This window comes from Labeo rohita, chromosome 16 (assembly GCF_022985175.1).
Source record: "Labeo rohita strain BAU-BD-2019 chromosome 16, IGBB_LRoh.1.0, whole genome shotgun sequence".
In the NCBI taxonomy this organism is placed as follows: Eukaryota; Metazoa; Chordata; class Actinopteri; order Cypriniformes; family Cyprinidae; genus Labeo; species Labeo rohita.
The window spans coordinates 229192-255137 of NC_066884.1; the positions used below are offsets into that span (position 1 = coordinate 229192).

Here is a 25946-nt window from a genome sequence, read left to right on the forward strand (position 1 = left end):
GGGCATGAGTGACCGAGCGAGCGACCGCGGCTGCTGCTGCTGGACTCGATCTCATTAAACGCGCTTCCGTTTTCATGTTGAGCGCGCGCTTCCACTTCTGCTTCTGAAAATGAGTCAAGTGACAAACTCTGAATTTGCATGTCAAATAATAGTCAGCCGCGAACACACTCACACACACGGATGTAAATGAAACAGGCCTTGTGTTTACACTAAATTCAGGAGGCGCTCTGACGTGCAATATCATGTACAGTATTAATACTGAAAGTGCTGTTTATGCTGCACATGCGACTGTCGTAACCCATGTGTCATTTAATGCAAGGCACGAGAACTGGCTGAAGAAAGGCTTTCTGAGAGGAGAGCAGATGGAGAAGAGAGATAAGAGATGCACAGAAATGAAGGAGTGTGTCAGGATGAGGTTAGTGTTTAACAGCTCACTTGCACACTTTATAGTCACCGACTTCCGCTTTGAAGTGCTTCGGTGTGTGTGTGTGTGTGTGTGTGTGTGTGTGTGTGTGTCACTGTGGGGGATTACAGCAGCAGCATCCACATGACACATGTGCGGTCACATCTCCACACAGGTGTGAGAGTCTCACTCTCCTTTACTTTTTGTCCAAACAAATATCAGCATCTGCGGCAGATTGTAAGTTTTTGCTCAGAGCAGTTTTTTGTTGTTCGCTCCATATCCTCACTATATGACCACACAAGCCTGACGCATCAAATACAGATGAGTTAGAGTTTCTGAGCAGGTTTTCAGAGCTGGTCCTGGATCAGCACGTTCTCCGTGTCTCTTATCATCATGAATGTCTGATAAGGAGCTGATCTCAATCAGGTTTGTTCAAACATGCAGGATGTGCAGCTGTGGGTCTCCAGGAGCAGATGCGAATATGATTGCTCTGCAGCATCACACACAGAGCTGCTTCACTTTGCTGCTCGTTCTAATGCTCTACATGTGCATATGTTGAGTAACGCTGTCAGTCGGACTGCTGCAGGTGCGTGTGGTGCTGTCGGTAAATGAGCTGTGAGCGCCATCTAGTGGATATGATTGCATTATTACAAATATTGTATGTCATTACAAACACAAAACACGAGGGTCATTAGGGTCAACTGATGTATGTTTTGTTAGAACAGGACAATATTTGATCGAGAGACAACTATTTGAAAATCTGTAATCTGGGTGCAAAAAGTCCAAATATTGAGAAAATCACCTTTAAAGTTGTCCTAATGAAGTTCTTAGCAATGCATATCACTAATCAAAAAAATACGTTTTAATATATTTACGGTAGGAAATTTACAACGTGATCTTTACATCATATCCTAATGATTTTAGCATTATTATTATTGTTGGCTACTGCTGCAAATATACCCGTGATACTTAAGGCTGGTTTTGTGCTCCAGGGTCACATTTATCAACACATTTGCATGTTCCCATGACATACAGCAAACAAAATGAAGTTCCAAACGTAGGTTCGGGAGGAGCCTAATCATTCAGTCCTGTCAATCATTATTACAAGCCTATATAAGCAGCTCTCATTGCACCGTCCCAGCCGCCTCTGTTCTTCCGGCATCCCCTTCTCCTCCTCTGTTTCTGTTATTCTCCCTCTAGGTAATATCGCATTTGGGCGGGGGTTCGAACTCTGCGCTCAAGCCGAGCCTCGGGTTCGAGCCTCCATTAAGGACAGCGAGCCAAGTTTGTTTAGCATTGCCCATCAGGACTGGATGGGCAGGCGAACTCGTGAATTCAATTATTATTCATTTTTATTTATTTATAGTCATTCTGATTATTAGCTTTTCAGGAACCCCAGTTTGGGAAAACCTGGACCCACTGTCTGGAATATTTAGACTTTTATCCAGTGACTTGCGATGCATTCATGGTGCAAGGGTTTACAAACAATCCCTCAAACTCAACACCAGTTCAGTGATAGTATACTAAAAATATGAACAATTTAGTCATGTTGTTCGAAACTAACACCTGAGACGACAAACAGCTAACAGAATGTTTCTATTTCTATCTCTGTGTCTGTCTATTGGAACTCAACACTGCTCAAACCCTGTCTGTAGTCTGGTTAAAATAAAGCTTTATAAACTGAATAAAGGTCTTATCTAACAGCACCAAGAGAAAGAAAATATGTTTCATGCATACTGTTTTTAGCTGCAGCTATATTACTTGGAGTTCTCTACAATATAGAACCCTATGTGGAATCCCACAATGCAAAGCGTGCGATCTTCAGTTTCCTGTGTGAAGAGAAAGAAATATCGGTCATGAGTGTTAAAGTGACAGTTCATCCAAAAATGATGATTCTGCCCTCATTTACTCTCTGTCATGTGACTTTCTTTGCTCTGTGGAACATAAAAATCTGACACGTGCTTCAGTGTGAACATAGTATTTAAAGCAGAAGGCAGTGAAGAGTTTTGCTGCTCTGCTGGAGATTCGACCTCCACTGCTCCTGATCCTCAGACTATAAACGCTCTGCTTCACACTGTGAATAAACACGGCTGTTGCTGATCATCAGCACTGGCATGAGAGAACAGAGCTTCATTACGCTGTCAGGAGAAAACGAGCCACCAACTCTGATAAGATGCAGCTGCGCAGCACCACACGCACATCACACACACATATATATGTGAACATGACCGACCACACACACACACATCTGGTCAGCTATCCTTGTAGGGACTCTCCATAGGCGTAATGGTTTTTATGCTGCACAAACCATATTTTCTATAAATCTACCCGTCACAGGAAACTTTCTGCATTTTTACTTTCTCAAAAAAAAATGAAAGTATGATTTATAAGCTTTTGTACCCATGGGGACCTCAATTTAGGTCACGAGTCCCCATAAGTATGTGTGTATTCAGGTTTAAGTCCCCACCAGGATATATAAACCAAACACACACACACACTCTTAGGCTATTGATATACAGGACAAATTTGGGCAATGTAGCTGTCAACAGGTGAGACACAAGGCCCACGACTGATTTACAGTATCAAGATATAAATTTGTTACTCATTCTCAATGGGAGAGTGTCCAAACAACATCAAAAGCTCAAAAAGTTGCCCCATGTATCACCAGCTTTACACTCATTCACTCATACACACACACAAACACACAGACATACCAGCAAACTGAACCTGTATGTCACAAATGGTACATTGAGAATGATGTATCATGAGTGTGTGTGTGTTAACAAACAGATACAGAAAACTGATTCTAAATTGACTTTATTCTGATTTGGCAAAAATCATTTTTCACATGTTCATCATTATTTCTTTTAAGGCCAGTTCACACCACACCGACAGATGCAGACCAACACCGACAGACGACCGAGTACGGTACGCCACTTCTCAGACATTCCAAGACCCGATGAAAACCAACAGGAACAGACGTCGACAGGGGAATCAGCAAAACCAGACTAAAGTGTCTGTTGTGTTTTGTCGGCATCTGTTAGCGCAGTGTGAATTGGCTTTTATATGTCATTGTATGTATCATTATAGACTATTATTTATTTTTTCTCAAAAGCTAAAGCTGTGAGAACAAATAAAAATAAACATTTGGTCCTTAAATGTGCAATCTAGGCAACATGGTATTGGAGGGGAAATTAGACATAATCTCACTATCGGCACAAAACACTAAGGAACAGCACTGGGCACAACATGACAGATTCATACTGGGAAAGGTGTGTGTGTGTGTGTGTGTGTGTGTCTCACTGAAGGGAAGCGGCTACAGTACAAGAGCAAGAGAAAGATGAAAGCTGCTCTGGTCCAGATGAAAGACCACGAAGCGTCGGATGTGTGTGGCGACACTAACGGACAGAGAGAGGCTGACACGCTCACAGGGAATCAGACTAGCGGCAGGAACTAAAGCGCTGCTGTGCGCTCGCTGTTTAGTGCAACACACAATTAAAACAAAACACTAGTTCAGTTACAGCAGAGTGAGAATATGAACGCTATAGTCATATTGTCCAAAACTAACATCAAACACCTGAGACGACAAACTACTAATGGATTGCTTCTATTTTTTATCAAAAGAATTATATTGATATATATTTATATATATATATATTCTTTACAGTTATTCAGTCACATCTGTGATGCTAATTATTAGTTATATATTGGGCAGATGTTACACTTTGGTGATTCAAAAAGAGACGAGAGGGGAGAAGCTGGAAATCAAGGGTGATATTTTCAGATATTAAACGTCAGTCAGTTTATGCAGACTCAGCTCGTGAGGTTTCTGAGCATGCTGACACTGGCCATCAGTAAAATAACATTAAACCCCATTCACACTGGGATGCTTTTACCAAAACCCTCACACTTACGCAAATAGTTTGTGAGAGAATGCAAAAGCACTGAAATGTAATCTCGATTTGTTCCATCACCGAGTCCCTTTAGGGGACCACATGTATTTGTGCATCAGTGGAAGCACCAAATGGAAACTTGCCATAGCAACAAAAGTTCTCCTTTCCTATGAGAATATAAAGGCCAAAATCAATCCATACCAAAGATCCTCTACCTGATCTCATGACGAAAAAACACCTGTGGGAACTTTTTTGCTTGAAGCAAAATATGTACCAATAAGTGCATTTCACTGCAGTTTCCAGAAATGAACACTAGAGGCAGTAAAAAGCATTTGTAATCATATTCGTACACAGCCCCATATATTTCACTCTCCGGTGTTAGAATGCCGAATTCTGACTCCCCGCCACATTACTACTCCCCTAATATTAGTAGGTTTAGGGTTATGTGTGGGGGAGGGGTTAGGATTAGGGGTGGGGTTCAGGTTAGGCAGTCATGTGGTGATTTCAAAAAGAGGGGATAATGATTTAGCAGGAGGTCAAAAATAGGAACAACACAGGATGTTACAAGCTTGCTTGGTAGCTCACGCGGCGCTGAATTGGACTGAGGATGCAGAATCCTTGGGTACGAATCCTGTACCTGAAAGAGCTGAAAGATGATAGATCAAAAAACAGGCTAAAATGGCATCACATTTTTTTTTTGTTCATACTATCAGGTAGGTCCACTCATGGACATTTAAAGTCAGAACTGTAGTGAAATGTACAAAACCAACGTCACATAAAGCGTACAGTATGTACCGGTTCCGGGGGGGGGGGGACTCTTTTAGCGGCAATCACTGGCCATTTCACATCGAATATGTTATGAAATGTACATGATGCTACGTATTTTACGTCTTGCAAAAAAGTTACCACAGGTACGTTTTCGTCATGAGATCAGGTTGAAAATCCTCCAGAATTGCTTCATTGTTTTATTCCCTAAATATGTCCTTTGGTAATTCTTCACGCAAGGCAGTGAGATTTTGATTTGAATTCTTTTGACTTGCATACTGATCAGGTAAGCACTGGCTAACGGTTCGACAAATAGAACGACAAAACACAAGTACACAAAACTGGTTAGAAGGACAAAATTGTAATTCCTGTTTTTCATGTAGAAATTAATTCTCTGCTTAACACACTATGTACAATGCACCATTTGTAGTTTTCAGGCAGTGTACACTACATCGACACAGATTCACCGTGTCGAAACATCTTTCCAGACTCGAAATGTATTATTCCAGGATGGTGCCCAAGGGATGCCGGGACACATTACATTAGACTCATGAACTAAAGTGCAAAAACATTTGCTGTAGTTCTAATCCTGTGACAACCGTTTACTCACTAATATTTAATGACAGAAGGTGTGATGGTAATTCCCTAGCTGGTGCTCGGCATAGAGAGGTCATTTCAAACTGGGTTTACGCTCTTGTTGCCTCCAGGTGAAAAAATGCTGCTTGTGTTCTGACGGTGATGTTATATGGCTAGAATGGCTTTGATCTTATAAAACATTCTCTGATGTTCTCATCGTTTTTTATCTTTACAAGACTGTGCAAATGCATCTTAAAGTGGTGGCAGTTTTGCAGTTACATTCCCTTTAAGACATTTTTGGCAATTGACAGAATTTGCGTCTGTTCTGTGAAAGATTAAAAAGGTTAATTTATCAGATCCCTGTTGAAAAGACCAGTGTTTATGTTCTGCAAATATCACTTAAGGGGCTCTTTAGATCATGCTGGTTCTCTAGCACAGTGGCTCCTGAACAATGCACATTTTCAGTGTCTCCTTTGTCTGATACACTCATTTCAGGTCTTGGATGCTCTACTAAAATGACCTGAATTAGGTTTGTTTGATTAGGGAGACATTTATATCGTGCAGCGTTGGGAACCACTGTATCTAACATGTTTTGCTGGTGATCAACATGACAGCATTGGTTCACCAGTTAGCCCACTGCAATTCAAGCTGGTCTTTTCAGCAGGACTACAAAAATATTCCACTTGACGTTCCCAGATGACCTTGATGACACAGACACACTAGCTTTATTTCGGAGTCAAACACCTTCTGCTCGTTTGTTTTTACCTAGGTTAGTTAGGGTAGATGTAAAGTCAGGGATGTTAGGCCCTCCCATGGTCAAGACTTCAGACCACCACAGGGAAGGTCAAATGCAGACAGCATGCTCATGGAACCTGGGGAGCCTGAACTGATACACCTGACACGTGACATCTCACCATCTGAACTCACCACGGACAAAACATGAGCCTCTGCCCAGCATCCACCTCCCTCCTCACATGTTAGCAGGATATTTTTGTCTCTTTGTCTCTGAATCTCTCAAGTCCTGCTCTTTCTTTGCCTCTTTTGGTGAAGTGGAGATGGACTGGAGGACTGGAGAAGAGGAGGCAGTGGAAGCAGCAATGGGAGATGGACTTAAGGTAGGAGCGGACAGAACGTTTAAGGTCTGAGCTTGGGTAGCAGCTGGCTTCTGTGGCTGTGAAGTGGCAGGAGATGGACTTGATGAAGGGGCTTTAGCAGGTGTAGCTTGTGTCTGCGACTGGGTCAGGGCAGAGCTCGAGGGCCCACTTTGGGCTGGGGTATTAATGGGAGAGCCTGGGGTCCAGGAAGAGCTCTGAGTCTGTATGGTAGTTGAGGTTTGGGTTGGACTGGAGACTGCAGAACAAGTCGAAGGAGGACCAAGAACCTGGACAGTGGCTGGCATCTGGACAGCAACACTCTGGCTCGGGGTGGAACTCAGAGGTTTACTCGGAATCTGGGTGGGAACTGGACTTTGAATGGAGGTTGAGGTCGGAGTTTGTGCAGCTGCTGGGATCTGGACGGGAGTTGGACACCGACTTTGGGATTGGGTTTGGATGGCCGCTGGTGTTCTAGATTGGGTGGGGGTCTGAATAGGGGTTTGAACAGGGGTTGGGGTTCGAGTTGGGGTGGGGGTTTGAGATGGAGTGATGGTGGGTGTTGAGTTGGTGGTGCAGGATAATGGGGACGGTGGAGGAGGCGTCTGAGAGGGTTTGGTACGGGAATTCTGAGCTAAAGAGATGCCGGAAGATGAAGTTGGAGAGGTGGAGGTGGACTGAGAAGGTGACGGAGGGCGTAGGCAAGGAGGAGGAGAGGTTGACGGAGGAGTAGATATCGCAGCGCCTGGTTTGGCTCGCTGGGTTTGAGGAACCCCTAGACCAGAAGATGCGGCCGTGAGGGATAAAGGAGGGTTTGCAGAACAAAGTGGGGTTTGTTTTGGGGAGGACGAAAACGGGGCAAGGGCTGTCGGAGCTGACCCTGGAGCTGATGTGAGTGGAGGTGTATGTGCCAGCTGAGAGGGCAACAGCAGCGCTGTGTGAGTTGGTGCCTGTGTGGCACCAGGCTGTGGCACATTTGAGCTCAAAACACCTGCGCTTCCTCCTCTAGCAAGTCCTGACGACAAAAGGAAGGGTGCCGGAAGCAGGTTTCCTCCGGATGCTTTACGATGGAGAGGCGGGTGAGGCTGCACGGCCGCCCAGCTGCGGTGGGGGAGAGTCGGCTGGGAGGCGGAGAGCAGTCTGGCCTCCTGGGTAAGCCGACCAATCATGGGGAGGCCTTGGGTGCTGCCTCCTCCCACATGACGCATTAGAGCCTCTTTGGCCCCCTGCGGAGCGGAGCCAACACCGCGCCCTTCAGTGGACAGCCCCGCAGCTGCTGAGGAGGGAGGTGCGACTTTATGAACAGGTGATGTTGTGGGTTCTGTGTGGAGGCGGAGGCTGTAATGAAGTGTTCTTCCGGCCTGCAGAGGGGCAGGCACTGACGACACAGGCGCAGGAGGAGTTTTTGCAACTCCACCTGCCGGAGGAGCCACGCCGACAGGAGTGGGTCCCATAGTGGAGGGCGAGGGTGTAGGAGTTACAGAGGACGGGACTCCTCGGGGCGGCAACCCACCCATTACACTGATGAGGGAGCTGAGCGACTGTCGAGGGTGTAGTATGGGCGGACGGGGAGGAGAAAGTGGGCAGGTCGAGGGTGATGGTGAGATGGGAAGAGCTGAGGGAAGGAAGATGGCGGCTCCGAGGGCATGTTGTTGCTGTAGCTGCTGCTGCAACTGTTGCTGCTGCTGTTGCTGATGCATCAAGGCAATGGCCACATTGGTGGTGGCAGCGGCCGTCTGGAGGGGAGCGTGGACCAGCGGTGCCCAGATCACCGGGTGAGGTCGGGGTGAGACAGTGCCTCCTGTGCTGCCTCGGTTGCCAGCGGCGATGTCCTGCATGGTGGGCATGCTGTCGTGCTTCACGATCTGCTGGACCAGAACACTGTCGCAGGAACCCAGACCGGCACCTCCCGCTCCTCCGCCACGGCTCCCTCCACCCCGTCCCAAACTGCTGCCCGCTACAGATCCTCCCTGTGAGGTCTTGCGCAACAAAATCGAGTTCTTCTTACCTGTGAGAGAAAGGAATTCAGATTAGGATAAACAAGAAATAATTAAATATAATGCTTCTGAAATGAACATCAATCAGGAGGAGCAGGAAGGTTTTACCGATGCGATCAAGTCTGTCGGCTGCCACCGTCTCAAAGGCCCGTCTCATCATGGGATGCTCTTCCAGAACCTCATTGAAGCTGTCCACACTGAGGGAGTAAAGTCGACAGTACGTATCTGCTCGGACACTAGCGGTCCTCCTGCCACGTGTCAGCAGACAGATCTCTGAGGGGAGGAGATACACCACGAGGGGGTTAGAAATGGTACCTAAATGTCCAGACTTAGCCCATAAATCCTTAAAACCCGTGTTCTGAAGTCAGACTGATTCACACAAGAGCTCATCAGGAACATCTGACATGTCCGTAAACGCACCTCCAAAGTATGACCCATCGCTGAGCTTGGTCTCCTTGTTTCCACGAGTAAGTACGCTGACCCGTCCGTGCTGGATGAAATACATTTTACGGCCCACAGTTCCCTCACGGATGATGAAGTCATTGGGCTGGAACACCTCAAACTTCAGCTTCGTTAGCACTGCCGTTACGAAGTTTGGGTCGGCGTTAGCGAAGAGAGGCATGTTAGCCACCAAGCTACGGCAGTTGAAGCTAACAATTTCCTGTTAGGGTCGCAGTGCACAAATAGACATTAGTTAGCTGGTTAAAGTTGGAATGGAACAACGAAAACACAATCTTACCTACTAGCGGCTGCTATTATTACAACAGTTAGGCCTGGGAAAATAAGTCAATTCTGCATCGATTCTGAGATTTTCTGAATGCATCACGATTTTCTCTTGAATCGATTCTGGGCTTATTTTTTTAACAGAAGATGGGACTGCATGCTTCAGAAACAGCTGTACCTTACAATTCCAATTCCTTACACACACTTGAACCTAAAATTATCATTCATAAAGTTCGAAAAGGTTGAAGCAAATTACAAGGGTGTTTCACAGTGAGCTTTACATTAATCTTGCATCATAAAAACATTCAGAGACTCAGACGAACGCACAAGCGCTCTTCTTCGTGAGCATTTGAGTGTGTGGTTAAAAACCAGATTAGAGCGCCATCTGCTGTTAAACACTAAGCTCAGAATCCATTCCAGAGAGAACTGCGATGCATTCGGAATCGATTCACGAATCGCGATGCATCAATTTATCATTGCAGCAACGTTGTCTTCAAACATCAACTAAATTAAACTATTTGCTTCAAATATTACCTACAACTGTCGAAGAATTTCAATCTAATGCATGAAAGGAGCAAATACTTTCAAAAACTTTAGGAAGCCATAAGTTTTTTGCATATGAAGATGACAGACCTCCTTTAAGGGCTCGCTCAGCTCTCCCAGAATGTTGTCCTCGTCAAACATCTTGCCCTGGTATCGATGTTCATAATACTCGTGGATTTTCTGCCTGACATCTGCTGGAAGCTTGTGGAACGACATATACTGCTCCACCTGCTTATACTGGACGTCAGACACTCTCCGTTAGTCAAAACAGCACATCAGACAGATTCATGAATTATGGAACAGATTTAATGACAGTAAATTCACAAAGTCACCAGTGATCAGCATCGTTCAGGGCTTTACCTTCTCCTGGTACTGTCGGCGTGAGGAGTCCAGGGACTGGATGAGGGCCGTGGCGTGGCCGATGAACATGGCGTAGCAGGTCGCACCCACGATCATGCTGAGCATAGTGAGCCAGACGTCCGTCATTCCCTCTGGAGCCTGAGCGCCGTAACCGATGCACAGCATGTGACTCATGGCCTTAAACAGAGCGTAGGAGTACTGGACGCCCCACGTGTCGTTCTGAAACGCAGATCACACGACAGACTGTAATGACAACATTCACGCCATATGACTGATTCTTGAGCGTCATCAGACGGATTCATACTGCCATCAGAAACAATCTCAATCCTTACACCTTCAGTTATTGACACTGGAAATACGATCAATTCTTTTTGTTCTTCATTTGTGATATCCTTATATCTCTTTACCATTCTCCTGTATAGATTTGATTTTACATACAAAAAGACCAATTTCCTTAAGATTCCAAACAATAATTAAATACTGTAAAAATACATTTATAATTAATACTAAAATCCAATCAGTGTTATTTTAGTATTACTGAGGCACTATTATAGTTTTTGTTAATATGTTGGATTAGATTTTATTTTTATATTTTCTGCTTACATGCTCATTTTAGTTAAAGCTTTAGTAATTTTGTTGTGTTTTTGTCATTTTATACATATATAGTTGTTATTAATTCTCATCTTAATTTTACATTTTTTAGTACATCAAGTTAAACTACATGAAAATTACAAATGTTGCCTTGGAAACTAGTTTAAGTTTGCAAATTTAGGTAAAGTTTTTATATATTTTATTTTTTACATTTATATTTCAAGTAATTAAATTGTTTTTACGGTTCTTGGTTTTAATTAACAGTAATCTTTTTCTCCAGTTGAGAAATTTGAATGAAATCAAACAATAAATTAAAATATCCTAATATTCCTTCAGGTGCACTGTAAAAATTGTGGTTTAAATTTGAATTAAACTTAAAATTTTAAGTTTAGTCAACTTAAATTTCAATTTAATTTCAAGTTGACTAAACTTATTTGAGTTGATTAAACTTAAATTTTTAGGTTGACTCAATTTTTTTTTTTTTTTTTTTTTTTTTTTTACAGTGTATTAAAGGTTAGAATTAATACTGAAATTATACTGCAGTGATTCTGTCTCTGACTGTCTGTAGATCGTGAACTCAAGCCTTTCAGCATCTTCTCAGTCCGTCCTGTGGTTCATACAGTTTAAGGGATGCAGTGTTTATGTGGGACGGATCTCCCTTTTGGTTTGCAGACTCCCAAGGAATCTTCCATACCGTCAAGGAGATTTTCCTGCCGCTGTCTCATCGCAAGGGATTCACACTCATTTCTATCAGCGCAACTACAACTACAGCAGCAGTGAAACACAAAGAGCCTCATGCTGAATGTTGTGATGGATTACATCATCATCATCAATGACCTTCAGTCTGATTCATCTGAAACAACAGTTTGATGGAAAACTAAATAAACTAGTGTCTTTAAACACAACGCTGGGAGACTAAGAATGATGTTAAAGTAATGTTCTGCGTGTAAGCGCGTGTGTGTTTTGTGAATGAGGCTGCGGAGCGTCGCACGCTATGTTTATCTCTCCTGTGCTCAAGACTGACATGATGGAGACAAATATAGCTCAGCTCAGATCTGCTGCTCTCTGGGGAACTCTGGGCATCAGCTGCCTAGCAACCGTCACCATGACAACAGGAGGAAACCCTGCTGAGGTGAGTCAGCGATTCAACCTGTGTGAGTGGATGTGTGTGTGTGTGTGTGTGTGTGTGTGTGTGTGTTTTTTGCTACATTGTGGGGACCAAATGTCCCCACATCACAACCTGAAATTTTTGACATTGTGGGGACCGCAGGCCGTTAAAAAATTATTAAAAATAGTAAATGGTGTTTATCTGAAAGTGTAACGATGCAAACATGTTTTCTGTGAGGGCTAGGTTTAGGGTTAGGGTTGGGTTAGGGGATAGACAATATCGTTTGGTCAGTATAAAATCTATAGAAATCTATGGAAAGTCCCCACAATTCACAAAAACAAACGTGTGTGTGTGTGTGTGTGTGTGTGTGTGTGTGTGTACCTGGTATTCCCTATATCAGGGGTGCCCAACCCTGTTCCTGGAGATCGAACTTCCTGCAGAGTTTAGTTCCAACACTGATCAAACACACCTGTCTGTAATTATCAAATGCTCCTTCAGATCCTAATTAGCTGGTTCAGGTGTGTTTGATCAGACTTGGAGCAGAACTCTGCAGGTAGGTCGATCTCCAGGAACAGGAACCCCTGCACTTTTAGTTACGGGGACCCTATTTCTATAGGAGAAAACAAGTGGAAACAAGCTCATGGCTTACCACCATTATGCCTGTGGAATGAACCCATAATGATAGGAATACCAGTGTGTGTGTGTGTGTGTGTGTGTGAGTACGCATGTGTGTGTCCTGTTTTTAATTAGAGCTATTTCTTAATGATGCCTCAGTATTCCGACAGGACAAGCAGGTGCATGTCGAAGCGATCAGTCAGTGAAGAAACACACAAATACACAGTTTAATTGACAGCTCACTGACGTCATGCTGGAATTACCGAAATAACGAGGACTTTCACATGAGTTTTATGAAAGTTCTAACTTCTTTTAATAGATGTCATTTAAAGGAATAGTTTGCTTCCAGAACAAAAAAGTACATATAATGTACTCACCCCCTTGTCATCCAAGATGTTTGTGTCTTTCTTTCTTCAGTAAAGAAATTATGGTTTTGGAGGAACAGAAGAATTTCTCTCCATATAGTGGACTTCTATTCTTAAATGCAGCTTCAAAGGGCTCTAAATGATCCCAGCTGAGGAAGAAGGGTCTTATCTAGCAAAACAAATTGACAACTTATATACTTTTTAACCTCACATGCTTGACTTGTCTCGTCTGTGATGTGCATGCATAGTAATCTGTGTAATCCGGGTCAATACAGTTAGGGAATGTCCCAAAACTCCCGTCTCATTTTCTTCTTCAAAGTTAAAATCGTCCTATATCGCTGTTTTACCTTTTTTTGTAAAGGGCATTTGATCTTCTTTGCATGTTCACTCAGAAAAAAGTTCACACAGACCTAGGCAAGATGGGCGTATATAAATTGTCAATTTGTTTTGAAAATGACTGATCGTTTTGCTAGACAAAACCCTTTTTCCTTGGCTGGGATCATTTAGACCCCTTGAAGCTGCATTTAAACTACACTTTGGAAGTTCGTGGGCACCACAGAAGTCCACTACACCCTTAAAAATAAAGGTGCTTCACGATGCCACAGAAGAACCATTTTTGTCTAAATGGTTCCATAAAGAACCTTTAACATCTGAAGAACCTTTCTGTTTCCCAAAGGTTTTTCAGATTATAAAAAGGTAAGAAAGAGATGGTTCTTTAAAGAACCTCTTATAATGCACTTTTATTTTTAAGAGGGTATATTGAGAGAAATCCTGAAATGTTTTCCTCAAGAAACATAATTTCTTATTGACTGAAGAAAGACATGAACACCTTGGATGACAAGGTGAGGAAATTCTATGTACATTTTTGTTCTGGAAGTGAACTACTCCTTTAAAAGTCATTGTGACTGCAGACCAGGGTTGCCAGACCTTTGTAACAAAACCAGCCCAATGGATACTCAAAACTAGCCCAATCATGAAAACAGCTATCAAAATCTGTCCAAAATCACATTGTCCAGTTGAAATTGCATTCTGGAGGGTGAAGAATTTCACTGCAACCTGCGGACTTACAAAAAAAAAAAAACAGCTCATTCTAGCAGTATTAAAGTAGCCAAATTCTGCCAGAAAACCATGGACTTGGCAACACAGCTGCAGACACACATTACCACTGTCATTTCATTATGACATTACCAAGCACATTCTTGCTATTTCTTCAATATTCAGCAGGACATCTATTGTGAATATAAAGGTAAATTAATGTACATTCACATTCCGTGATCTTGGCGTAGCGAGCGCCGTCATCTCCAGCTTGAGCTACAGAAATACTTCACACTTTACAATATTCAGTGCACACAATGCAGGTCAAAAGCACGAATCAGATTATTCCACGAGCCTGTAGTGATGAAGAATCAACGTGAATCCATGTGCATTATGAGCGTTGCTATAGAAACAAATCATCTCTAAGTCCAAGGACATGAAGAGCTCAGACCTGAATTCTGATTAATAGTCTCAAAATTATGCTAATTCTGACATGAGACACGTATACAACTTTAGTGAACTTCAGCACTGCCTTCTGACGGAACGTTATGAGTGAATCAGTCTCATCAGCGTGATTCCAGCTGATCCTACAATTGAACACGATGACTTGAAGCTGCTCTTTGATATGCAAAATGTTAAATACACAGCATCAAAACAGAGTCATGCTGCACTACAGGTCTCTCACACACACACACACATACGCGCTAATACCACGCAAATCCGCTGTTCATGCTGTGATGACAGTGTTTGAGCACCTCGCGTTAGCTCCAAACAAACCTGTGACTCTCTCACACTGATCCGTTTGACTGACAGAGCGTTTGTGAAACCTGTTTGAAAACAGTCATTATCAGAACATCTCCTCACCACCATGTTGTTTTTGGAGACCCAGCAGTCTGGCGGGAAGTCCTGCAGCATTGGCACCAGGAACTGCAGACATCCGTCCCAGTGACACAGCAGCAGCATCATTCCAATCAGATTGACGATCCGCACCATCGCACTGGCCAGGTCATAGGTCATGTGGAAGATCTGCGGAAAACACACTCGTATCATCACGCTAACATTAAAAAACATCATCTATGCAAAAAACAAAACAAAACATAATTTATGTGCATTTTATGTGCATGATTACAGAAAAAAAACATCAGTTGCAGTTATTCTGGTCAATACTGAGACCATAAATATTTAACACAATTACTGATCATACTGTATATGAAAAGCTGTTTCTGTCATGAAATAAAAATAAAAAAGGTAATTGCGAATTTTATCTCACAATTCAAACCCTTTTTCATCTTACACTTTTTTTATTTCACGAGTTCACCCTTACATCTAATCTGGTTGAGTAAACAGTAAGCATATTTTGGCGTGCTGTCCTGGGGAAGGGCTCCGAGCCCGGAATATGGCCCGAACCCAGAGAACTCCCCCCATCCCAAGTATAGGATGAGGATAGATTAAGAGTGAGGATTTGGGGTGGAGGGGGGATGCAGAAAAACAGTCGAATGACGGAGGTAAGTCGGCTGTGTGCTTATATATGACTTGTGCTAGTTTGGATGGTTAGCTAGACGAGTTGCACCTGTGCCGAATTAGTTGATTATCTGATCGTGCTCCTCCCGAACTTTGTTATCAAACATCATATAGATAACTCGAGAATAAAGTCGAATTATGACTATTTTCTCGCAATGTTTTTCTCACAAACTTCACATCTCACAATTCTGTTTCCACCACGAAGTAAAAAGGTAATTGTGACTTTGTATTTAACAATTATGACCTTGTTTCTTGCAAAAGTATATATTTTACAATTCAGATTTTTCTTCTCAGAATCTTGCAATTCTGACTTTGTTCCTAGAGTTGTGATATATGTAAGGGATAATCAACGGTTTGCTGTGCATTATAGGATTTTAAATCCACAACGTGGAGGAAAAGAACCACTCGACATGAAGTGCATTTAAAATCCTTTAATGCACAACAAGCCGTTGATTATCCCGCTTATTCCATGATCATTTGCCAAGTTACAGACAAGTTAAAACTAGTATTGCTCTTTTTTGCAGAACAATATGTGACCGAATGGGTAAAAATTATGGTTATTTTCGTCAGTTATGGCACATTATCTCTAGCATTCTGCCCGCTTCAAATCAGACACAGAGATGAAATAGTGTGGTAAGATGAGTGTGTGTGTGTGTGTGTGTGCATCAATTAAAGCAACGCATTAATATAGAATAGTGATCAACCCTTTAACTGTCACTCCCATTTTTGAACATAATTGTGAAAATGCACTATTCAAACTTAATTTTTTATAATTCATGAACGAAAACATTTTGTAATACATTTTTAATGTACATTTTCAATGGTAATGTAATGTCTGATTTTAAAATGATTTTCAAAGGATGAATTTTGAGATTTTAAGGTCAGAACTCCTGTTATGATGTATATTTTTTGAGGTGCGCTCTTGTCATAAATGAATCTATTACTTTTCCTACATAATTTGTAACACAAAACAGTGGTAAAATATCTATTTAGGAGTCTTAGACCTTTCCAACGATACACAGTTTGTCATGATTAGATTAGGAATTATTTGTAACATGGTGAAGTAAACGTAGGCGTCCTGTATATGGGACGGTGACAGGGTGACAGAGGGTTAAACTGATTTGGAACTACTCGTGCATTAAACGGTTTTACTGCATACCTGCAGTAAAACCTGCATTTATAACACAGATAGTTCCGGTCCTTGATTCTGATTGGTCGAGTCGTGCTCAAAGCTGTTGTAAATTACTCTAAAAACATACGCACACTCCTTTGTTTACATCTGTGTGTTGCTCGGCAACAACTTTATTGCAACCACAATTGTTTCTGAGGAACTACACTGTTTTGCGGAAGAATAATGTTTTTATTAATATCATTACACTTTATTTGCTCAGTTTCATTTTGTGAAACCTTACTATGTATATGGAATAACTATTTTATAAAAGCAATAAGCCCCGTGAAGCTGTGGTTTACAGTGAATTTATAACAGCTAATAGGGATTTAGGCGCTCCGCTTTGTGTCGTGTCTAACAACACACCTCAGCTGTTATAAATTCACTGTAAACCACGGCTTCACGGGGGTTGTTGCTTTAATATATCACATCTCTCTCATGCTCTCAAACCGTATGCATGTGTGTGTTTGTGTGAGAGTGTGTGTGTGTTGGTGTGTGTGTGTCACCTCCTCCCACTGGTGGATGTAGCGTATGAGTCGGGACAGACGCAGCAGGCGCAGCAGACTCAGGATCTTGGTGAATCGAACGATCCGCAGCGCTCGGGCCGTCCGGTACACCTGCGGGAGAAACCCAAACACACACACATTCATTTACTGCTTTACGCAGGACAGGATTCCTGATGAAGTCTCTATTTAAAAGTCACTTCATATTCAGTTATATTATTGATTGAACCACACTGACTCCGCTGGATAAAAACCAGACTGAATTGATCTGGATAATAACTCTATTGTCTTCTGTAGAGCTGCGTTGCAGCTGAAATTTGTTTCATAACTGATTAATTTGACTACATTCACACTGTTAGTTTCCTGTTTATTTCTGTGAAGCTGCTTTGAAACAGTCTGCATTGTGATATAGAAATAAATGCCATCTGACTTGACCATGAATGACTTGTTGGTTAAAAGACTAGTTTAGCCAAAAATGATCATTAGGCCTCATGTTGTTCTAAACTTGTATGATTTACTTTCTTTCTTCTGTGGAACACAAATGGAGATATTTGAATGTTGGGAACCAAACAACATTGGACCCCACTGACTTTCACCGTATGAACAAAAACACTGAGACTTTTCTCAAAATATCTTCTTTCGTAGAAAGAAAGACAGAAGGTCATTCAGCGTTTGAAGGACAAGAGGGAGAGTAAATGATGACAGAATGATGAATTATGGATCTCTTGAACATCCTGCTAGAGACACTGATTTCACAGATTTCTGAATTATTCTGCTGATACGTTTCAGCTACATGTATGCGTATATAAGACTGAATGATGACAACGGCATCTGCTGAGAGAGAGACTGACCTCTGAGTCCAGGTGAGCTTCCAGGTCCACCATCAGGAAGATGTAATCCACCGGGATCGAGGACACAAAGTCCACGAGGAACCAGCTCTTCAGGTAGCGCTGGCGTATGGCCTTGGGGTCCAGCAGGATCTCCGTACTGTCCTCCTTCACGATCCCGGTGCGAAAGTTCAGCACCAGATCCACCAGGAAGAGCGTGTCTGACACCACGTTGAAGATGATCCACGGAGGAGTGTTCTCGTCCTTGAAGAAGGTGATTCCCACCGGGAGGATGATGAGGTTTCCCACCATCAGCAGCAGCATGAGCAGATCCCAGCAAAACCTGCACAGAATTTGAGCATCTCCATTAACAAATACTCACTATAGTACGTGGACAACAGAATAAAGAGCGCTATGTCTGTATTCATGAAAACAGCAGATAGAGTCCAGTCATAAAAATGGAAGTCCTTATACATTAAATGAGGAATGACGTGAAATGTGGCTACATTTGGCCGTATGAATCAAACGTAGGGCTGTACACTTATGCACTAGTGTGTGTAAATGTTAAAGCACTGCTGTGTAAATGTGAAATATACAAGTGGTGTGTCAGTTTGCTCTACTACACATATGAAAAACACAAGTGACACTCATCCGCACATGAACTTCATCTCAGAGTCACTTCAGCAGCATTTCACCATTTACTTTGTTAAAAAACATGATATACACAAAACTCAAATATCTTCACTACAACCCACCAAAATAAAAGTTCAGTTTAACTTAAAAAAATGATTACAAAAATGTAAAAGTACTGTACAGTAGAGTGGACATCTTAAGGTAAAAAAAGTACTTCAAAAGAACATCATACAATATTTGACCATGATTTAATTACTTAAGTTGTGTTTGCCAAAAATGAAAGTTATTTCCACTATCCCATAAGGCAGTGAAGCAACTGTAATGCAACATGAAGCTGATCGCGTCTCCCGTCTCCGTTCATGTTTCAGTCGCTGTGTCTGTCTGTAAGAGTCTGATTATCTCTGTCTGCGGTTATGAGATCAATATTATTGATCATCCCCCTATGAGAGATTCAGAGCCGCATGGAGTGATAATACAGTAACGCAGGAGTCCAACTGAGCACGTCATACACACACACCACAAATCATCTGTTACACTATCAGTTGTGTGTGTGTGTGTGTGACTGTATGTGTAATTGTATGTTTAATTGTGTGTGAGTGTGACAGCGCGTGTGAATGTGTGACAGGGTGTGATTGCATGTGAGTGTGTGTGAGTATGTGTGTGAGTACTGTATGTGTGAGTGCATGTGAGCATGTGTGCAAGTGCATGTGAATTGTGTTAGTGTGTGTGAGTGTGTGTGAGTATGCGAGTGTGAGTGTGCAAGTTAGTGTTGCTGCATGTGAGTATGTGTGAGTGTGACTGTTAGTGTGTTTGAGTAAGTGTGACTGTGTGAGTGTGAATTTATGTGAGTGTGTGCAAGTGCGCATGAATGTGTGTGAGCGTGAATGTGTTACTGTGTTTGAGTATTTGTGACTGTGTGCATGTGAGTGCAAGAATGTGTGAGTGTGAGTTTGTTTGTGTGTGTGAGTGTGAATGTGTGTATGTGTGACTCTGTGCGAGTGCATGTGAGTGGATGTGAGTGTGTGTGTGTGTGTACGTATGAGTGTAACTGCATGTGAGTGTGACTGTGTGTAAATGTGTGACAGCATGTGAGTGCATGTGGGGGTGTGTGAGTGACCATTAATATGACTGTGTTAGTGTGCATGAGTATGTGTGACTGTGCGAGTGTGAATATCTGTGAGCATGCATGTGAGTGTGCAAGTGCGCATGAGTGTGACTGTGTGTATGCGAGTAAGAATGTGTGAGTATAAGTTTGTGTGAGTATGCATGAGTGTGTGCATGTGAGTGTGAGTTGTATGAGCATGTGTGAGTGTGCAAATGCGTGTGAGTGTAAATGTGTGGATGTGTACGTGTGTGAGTGTGTGTTTTGTAATGATGGCTGCGGTCACACACTGAACAGCTCAAACATCCAGATAATCCACCATTTCTGGAGAAACTGGGACACTTGAGCAGGTCTGAGCTCACACACTCACACACTCACACACTCACACACACACCTACACTCTCTCTCACTCTCAGGTGTGTGCGGTCGATCAGCGATCAGTAATAATCCGCTCATAATCTCCAGCAGACGGTCAGGAGCGAGTTTGAACCGTCTGACTGATTTTTTCTGCCTCATTTTTTTATTCATAGTTCCAGTTTAACGTAATTGAAACGGTAGCTGATTGAATTATGCATTATGCATACATTGGATGAATAATGCATCACATTATGAATATTTGATCCATGCTCGTTTCTGACAGCAGACAGACTAATTGTGCTCATATGCATATTCAGATGTCGCTCCGCCGTCTGTCTGCTGGAACACGTGACATTAATCACACCGGCGGCACACGTGTGTGTCCTCCCTGGCAACCACCTAGCAACTCCCTAGCAATGCCCTAGCGACCCCCAGGATCCAGCAGATGTTGTCTGCTGTCTGAGAGCCGGTGATCAGTGTTTATTTGTGGGAATTCTCAAGCGGGAAACTGCAGCTATATTTAGAGCTGCAGGTTTGATTGGATTGCAGAAGGGCCGGACAGCAGGGGTCCATATGCAGCCAATCACCTCACACTAGATGTTGGGTCCAAACCGGAGAAAAGAACACCAGCTTCAGCCTGTAACTGAACACACTGCATCTAATCTCACGTATAACGTTGACCTATAAGCACGTATTGTCAGATCCATTCAGACTCAACCAACATCCTCGTCTGTCTGACTAATTTAGTCTGCTCTCTGTCTCTCCGTCTGTTTCCAGCTGGCATTAACATCTGTTCAGAGACAGACACGTGTGAATCACATTCAAAACACTGTGGTCTGATCGCTGAAACTCACTCAGAGTCACAAACATCACTGGACACACACCTGCACACCTGCACTAAACCACTTACATGCAGCTTAAAATGAACAGAATATTCATTATTTGTGAATGTGAATTGTGTGCAACAAAAATATGTGCAAAACTTTATTTGTTACCACCTACATCTCAGTACATCCTGCCATCTCATTCTATTCTATTCTACTCTACTCTATTCAATTCTATTCTATTCTGTTCTTTGTCTATCATTGTAGCAAACTGTATATACAATTTATTTATTTATTTTCTTAAATCTTATTTTGCAAATTTTGTCTACTTATATTTACATATGTGTATTTTTTTATTCTCAACTTATTTTATTTTCTCTGTGTTGTTGTTGTCGTCTCTGTGCACTGGAAGCCTGTGACACCAAAACAAATTCTTGTATGCGTAAGCATATTTGGCAATAAAGCTGCTCTGATTCTGATCATTTGGAAAAACAAAAAACAATCATCAGAATGTCTGACATCAACAAGAAGTACATCTCAACTTCACAGAGAGAACAGTGAGCTGGACACAACACACTTGAGCTTAAATTAACATTTGCGATCCTGGACCACAAAACCAGTCATAAGGGTCCATTATTTTAAATTTATATTAGATTTATACAAGCTTCCCATTGATGTGTGGTTTGTTAGGATAGGAAAATATGTGCCCAAGATACAACTATTTGAAAAATCTGGAATCTGAGGCTGCAAAAAAAAAAATCAAAATACTGAGAAAATCACCTTTAAAATTGTTCAAATGAAGTTCTTAAGCAATGCATATCACTAATCAAAAATTAAGTTTTAATATATTTACAGTAGGAAATGTACAAAATATCTTCATGGAACGTGATCTTTACTTAATATCCTAATGATTTTTGGCATAAAAATTTTTGACCGATACAATGTATTGCTGGCTATTGCTAGGTAAGGTTTTGTGGTCCAGGGTCACATTTGGGAGAAAATGTTTGCTAAAAGCAAGTGAAAGTTTTGTTAAAATATTTGTCAGCACAACTGTGACTAATAATCAGAAATGTTTCTTGCAGCAAATCAGACTATTAGAATGATTTCTGAATGAAAATTATAAGGATCATGTGACACTGAAGAGGAGTAGTGGAGTAATGACGCTGAAAATTCAGCTGCACATCACAGAAATAAATTACAGTTTAACAGATATTCACACAGGCATCAGCTATTTTAAAATGCCAAAAATATTTCACTGTTTTAGTGTAGATTTAATCAATTAAACGCAGCCTTGGTGAGTAGAAGAGATTTTTTGCAAAAACATCACAAAATCTCTCTTTCCCCAAACTTCTGACAGTCCAGTGATCTGACTGAAATAGTGTGTGTGTGTGTGTGTGTACTTGTTTTTGCTACATTGTGGGGACCAAATGTCCCCACAAGATAGTAAAACCTGAAATTTTTGACATTGTGGGGACCGACTTGTGGTATCAGTATCAGCTTATAAATCATACAGAATGAGGTTTAGGGGTAGGGTTAGGGTAAGGGGATAGAAAATACAGTGTGGACAGTATAAAAACCATTGCACCTATGGAGAGTCCCCACAAAGATAATAAACCAGACGTGTGTGTGTGTGTGTGTGTGTGTGTGTGCGCGTGTGTGTACCTGAAGTCGCTGTAGGGGTGTATGATCCAGGCTCCAGCCGACCTGAGCCTCTCCTGCTCCAGGGCCACGGCCTTGTGGCTGCCGAACATGCGGAGCGAGAACTTGTTGACGCCGGGCTGCAGCATGGCTCCGAACTGCCTCTGGATGAAGGTGGACTGGTTCGAGTAGCTGTAATCCTCACCGTCCAGCCCCGGACCGGCCTCCGGGGTCCCGGCCGCCGTGGTGGTGGTGGTCTCGGGTCCGGCGGCCACCACGACCATCCCGGTGCCGGTGGAGGAGGAGGTGGATGCCAGAGCTGCTCGGGAGGCGGCGAAGCCCACGGAGCGCTGCACGGTGGGCGGGGCGGAGCCGGCGTGGGGCAGCGGCAGGGGCAGAGGGGTGGTCGGGGTTCCGGCCGCGGTGCCCGGGCGGAACTGGCCGCTGTCGCGCGTGGAGCTCATGATGGAGAGGCGGCGGCGCCCGGGCAGCGGCTCCCCGCGGTCGCCCTCCAGAGACGCCTGGGAGAGCCGGTAACCGGGAGACGGCAGGCTGCTCTTGCTGCGCCGCTTAGAGTCCCCGTTCCGGGCGGGGCGAGGGTCCGTGCCCGCGGAAGCCCCGGTGCCACCATCCATGCCAGCGCACGCACGCACGCACACACGCGCACACACACACGCACGCACGCACACACACAGTGACCTGTTGTTGCTCTTCTGTCAGATGAACACGGCTCTGTTCTGTCTTTGACCTGTCATTACGCTGAAGAACGAACTCGCGGTCAGTTTGACCTCAGCGCGTCGGATTCTCCTTCACGCTTCCTCCGGAGGACGCCTCGCCCCGCCGCGCTGCCCTCCGACGGCTCCTCATCGCGGTCAAACGCCCTTGAATTAACGCGCGTCGCTGACGCTCCGTTCGTCCTTGACGCGCTCGTCTTCACGCACCGCCCGTCATTTCTCCTCATTTCTCCGTGTCCTTGAGGCCCAGACGCTCCGAACCGCTCCGACACCGGCCAGCATCTCCCGTGATTCGGTGACTCCCGCCTCTAGTTGTCACGGTGATGTCTAGTGCTCAAAAGACGCGCTTACATAAGAACGATGTGAAGGAGCGACACACATAAAGGACGTTCATTTGTCAGTCACACACACACCGGTCAGTCAGACGTGTGAAGGTGCATCATCATCATCATCATCATCATCATCATCATCTGATGCGCAACAGGAGAAACGGATGAGAAACGCGCCGGAGCTGCTGACAGACGCGCCCCCTTTAAACGAACGATTATTAGGTGTTTATCCAGCGCGCGTCGCGTCGCTCCTTCGCATGCATCACTGTCACTTGTTGAGCTTCACGCGGTCGCAGCGTCGGATTCCGGATCCGCGTGACGGGAAGGACGATCGTGGTATTAAATAAATATGAAATCAATGTGTGAGCGCGTCAAGGTCTGTTGCCATGGCAGCAGCAGCAGCAGCATCAGCACCATCATCATCATCATCCCTGTCACCCGCGTGCCTGACCGGCTCCAGTCCGCACTCCTGCGGCTCAGGTATGAGGGTGCGTCACCGGCGTGTCACCATGACGACACGGAGCTGGGAGGAGAGAGAGAGAGAGAGAGAGAGAGAGAGAGAGAGCAGCTGTTAGTCACTGGTGTCTGTTTCTCTGACACTAAACAGCTAAGGCCAATTAAGAAATTCAGAGTCATAATGAGAGCCAGATACACAAACACAGCCTCATACTCACATCCCATCTGGATATCAATAAATGATTTCACTCTTAGAAAGAGCTTTTCATAAATAATCAAGGATTTAAAAGCTCGAACACACATGATGAATTCATCACAGGAGGTTTCTAAATATATTCGCATCTAGAGCTGGAACTTCAGACACACTTCAGATCATTTTCACAGCCACAAAATCTATATTTGGATATATAAGTCTATGACAAAATGTAAGTATATTATCATCCAGCTCTAATCTGATTAATGAGCCAGTAAGACATGAAAATATTATGATTTTATAAACATTAACATGATGAAACAATGTGAAAAGTGCTATGCAAATTCGACTACACATGGCTTTCATCCGACTAAACCAACTCTTACTCACATGATCCAAAAGCGTCTCAGTGTAAACCATAGTCACATCATCAAATATAATAAAGCTCCTATGGAAGCTCTGACTCCTGCTTCATGACGTCACACACACACAGACAGCAGCATGCAATTTATAGAAATTGTTCACCTGAAAATGAAAATGTGCTTACCCTCAGGCCATCCAAGATTAGGAGGAGTTTGTTTGTTCATCAGATTTGTAGAAATGTGTCATTCCATCACCAGTGGATCCTCTGTAGTGAATGGGTGCCGTCAGAATGAGAGTCCAAACAGCTGATAAAAACATCACAATAATCCACAAGTAATCCACACCACTCCAGTCCATATTTAGAGCTGTTTTGGCTTGTAAACGCTGCTTGATCTGTGCAGATTTCGCTCCTGATTCAGACCAGACCACTTTTTCACTGGAAAAATTTTTTTATTTCATTTTTTTTAAAATTATTTTAAGGTTCAGATTCAACTAGATTCAAGCTAGCTAAGTTTTTAATATATACAGCAATGTTTTTTTGGTTTGGTTTGTTTATTTTTAAGATTTTCCCTATGTACCAATTTAATTTTAAAATAAAATAACAATGTTAAAATTTACATTAAACAATTTGAAAATGAAAAATTCAAAAACAAAGACTTAAAATGTAAAAAAAATTGCTGAAATGTAACATTTAATAAGTGTCCATCATGACCAGACGTAGTGTAAGGGCCTGTTTACACAGAACACATTTTATATCTAAAAACACGAGACACAGACCAGTGACATACAAAAATACAACGTCTCATGACTTTTTTTTTTTTTTAGCATTGTGACATGCATGAGACACTGCAAAAGATGTGAGATACGAATACAACAGTTAAAAACTCATGTCTGGTGCATGTTTACATAAAAAAGAAAAGCACTGAAGATGAAGCTGTGAAAGTGCTCGTTTTAAGAATATTTTACTAACCCACTGGCAGATAAAAACTAAATTAAGTGCATTTTGCTTAAAACAAGATTAAATATGTCATTTTGCTTATCTAGTAAATGCATCTTAATGGAAGAATTTTAGATATTTTGACGGGAAACAAGACAAAAATACTAAATAAGATTACCCTTTTTTTGCAGTCTGTAGCGTCACACACACACACACACACGTTTGTTTTTGTGAATTGTGGGGACTTTCCATAGACTTCTATAGTTTTTATACTGACCAAACGATATTGTCTGTCC

At 42.8% G+C, this 25946-nt stretch overlaps 1 protein-coding gene across 1 annotated transcript; it reads right to left on the bottom strand.

The window, feature by feature from the left end:
* Positions 1-3204: 3204 nt before the first annotated feature.
* Positions 3205-24200, bottom strand: LOC127178159 (potassium/sodium hyperpolarization-activated cyclic nucleotide-gated channel 3). The gene is made up of 9 exons (XM_051130853.1): positions 22663-24200; positions 18109-18427; positions 17261-17371; positions 14930-15091; positions 10352-10570; positions 10082-10228; positions 9146-9386; positions 8834-8998; positions 3205-8736 (listed from the first exon to the last, which is right to left on the bottom strand). The coding sequence occupies exons 1-9, from the start codon at positions 23271-23273 to the stop codon at positions 6608-6610; spliced, it is 4104 nt and encodes a 1367-aa protein (XP_050986810.1). The 5' UTR covers positions 23274-24200; the 3' UTR covers positions 3205-6607.
* Between the last annotated feature and the right edge of the window lie 1746 nt (positions 24201-25946).

Bases quoted from the DNA above. Each gene is read 5' to 3' on its own strand.
- LOC127178159 (XM_051130853.1), bottom strand. From the start codon at position 23,273: ATGGATGGTGGCACCGGGGCTTCCGCGGGCACGGACCCTCGCCCCGCC. The intron at 18,428-22,662 runs GTACACACACGC...AATTCTGTGCAG, and splicing joins CACCCCTACAGCGACTTCAG to GTTTTGCTGGGATCTGCTCA. The intron at 10,571-14,929 runs GTGAGGAGATGT...TCTGCGTTTCAG, and splicing joins TCTCCAAAAACAACATGGTG to AACGACACGTGGGGCGTCCA.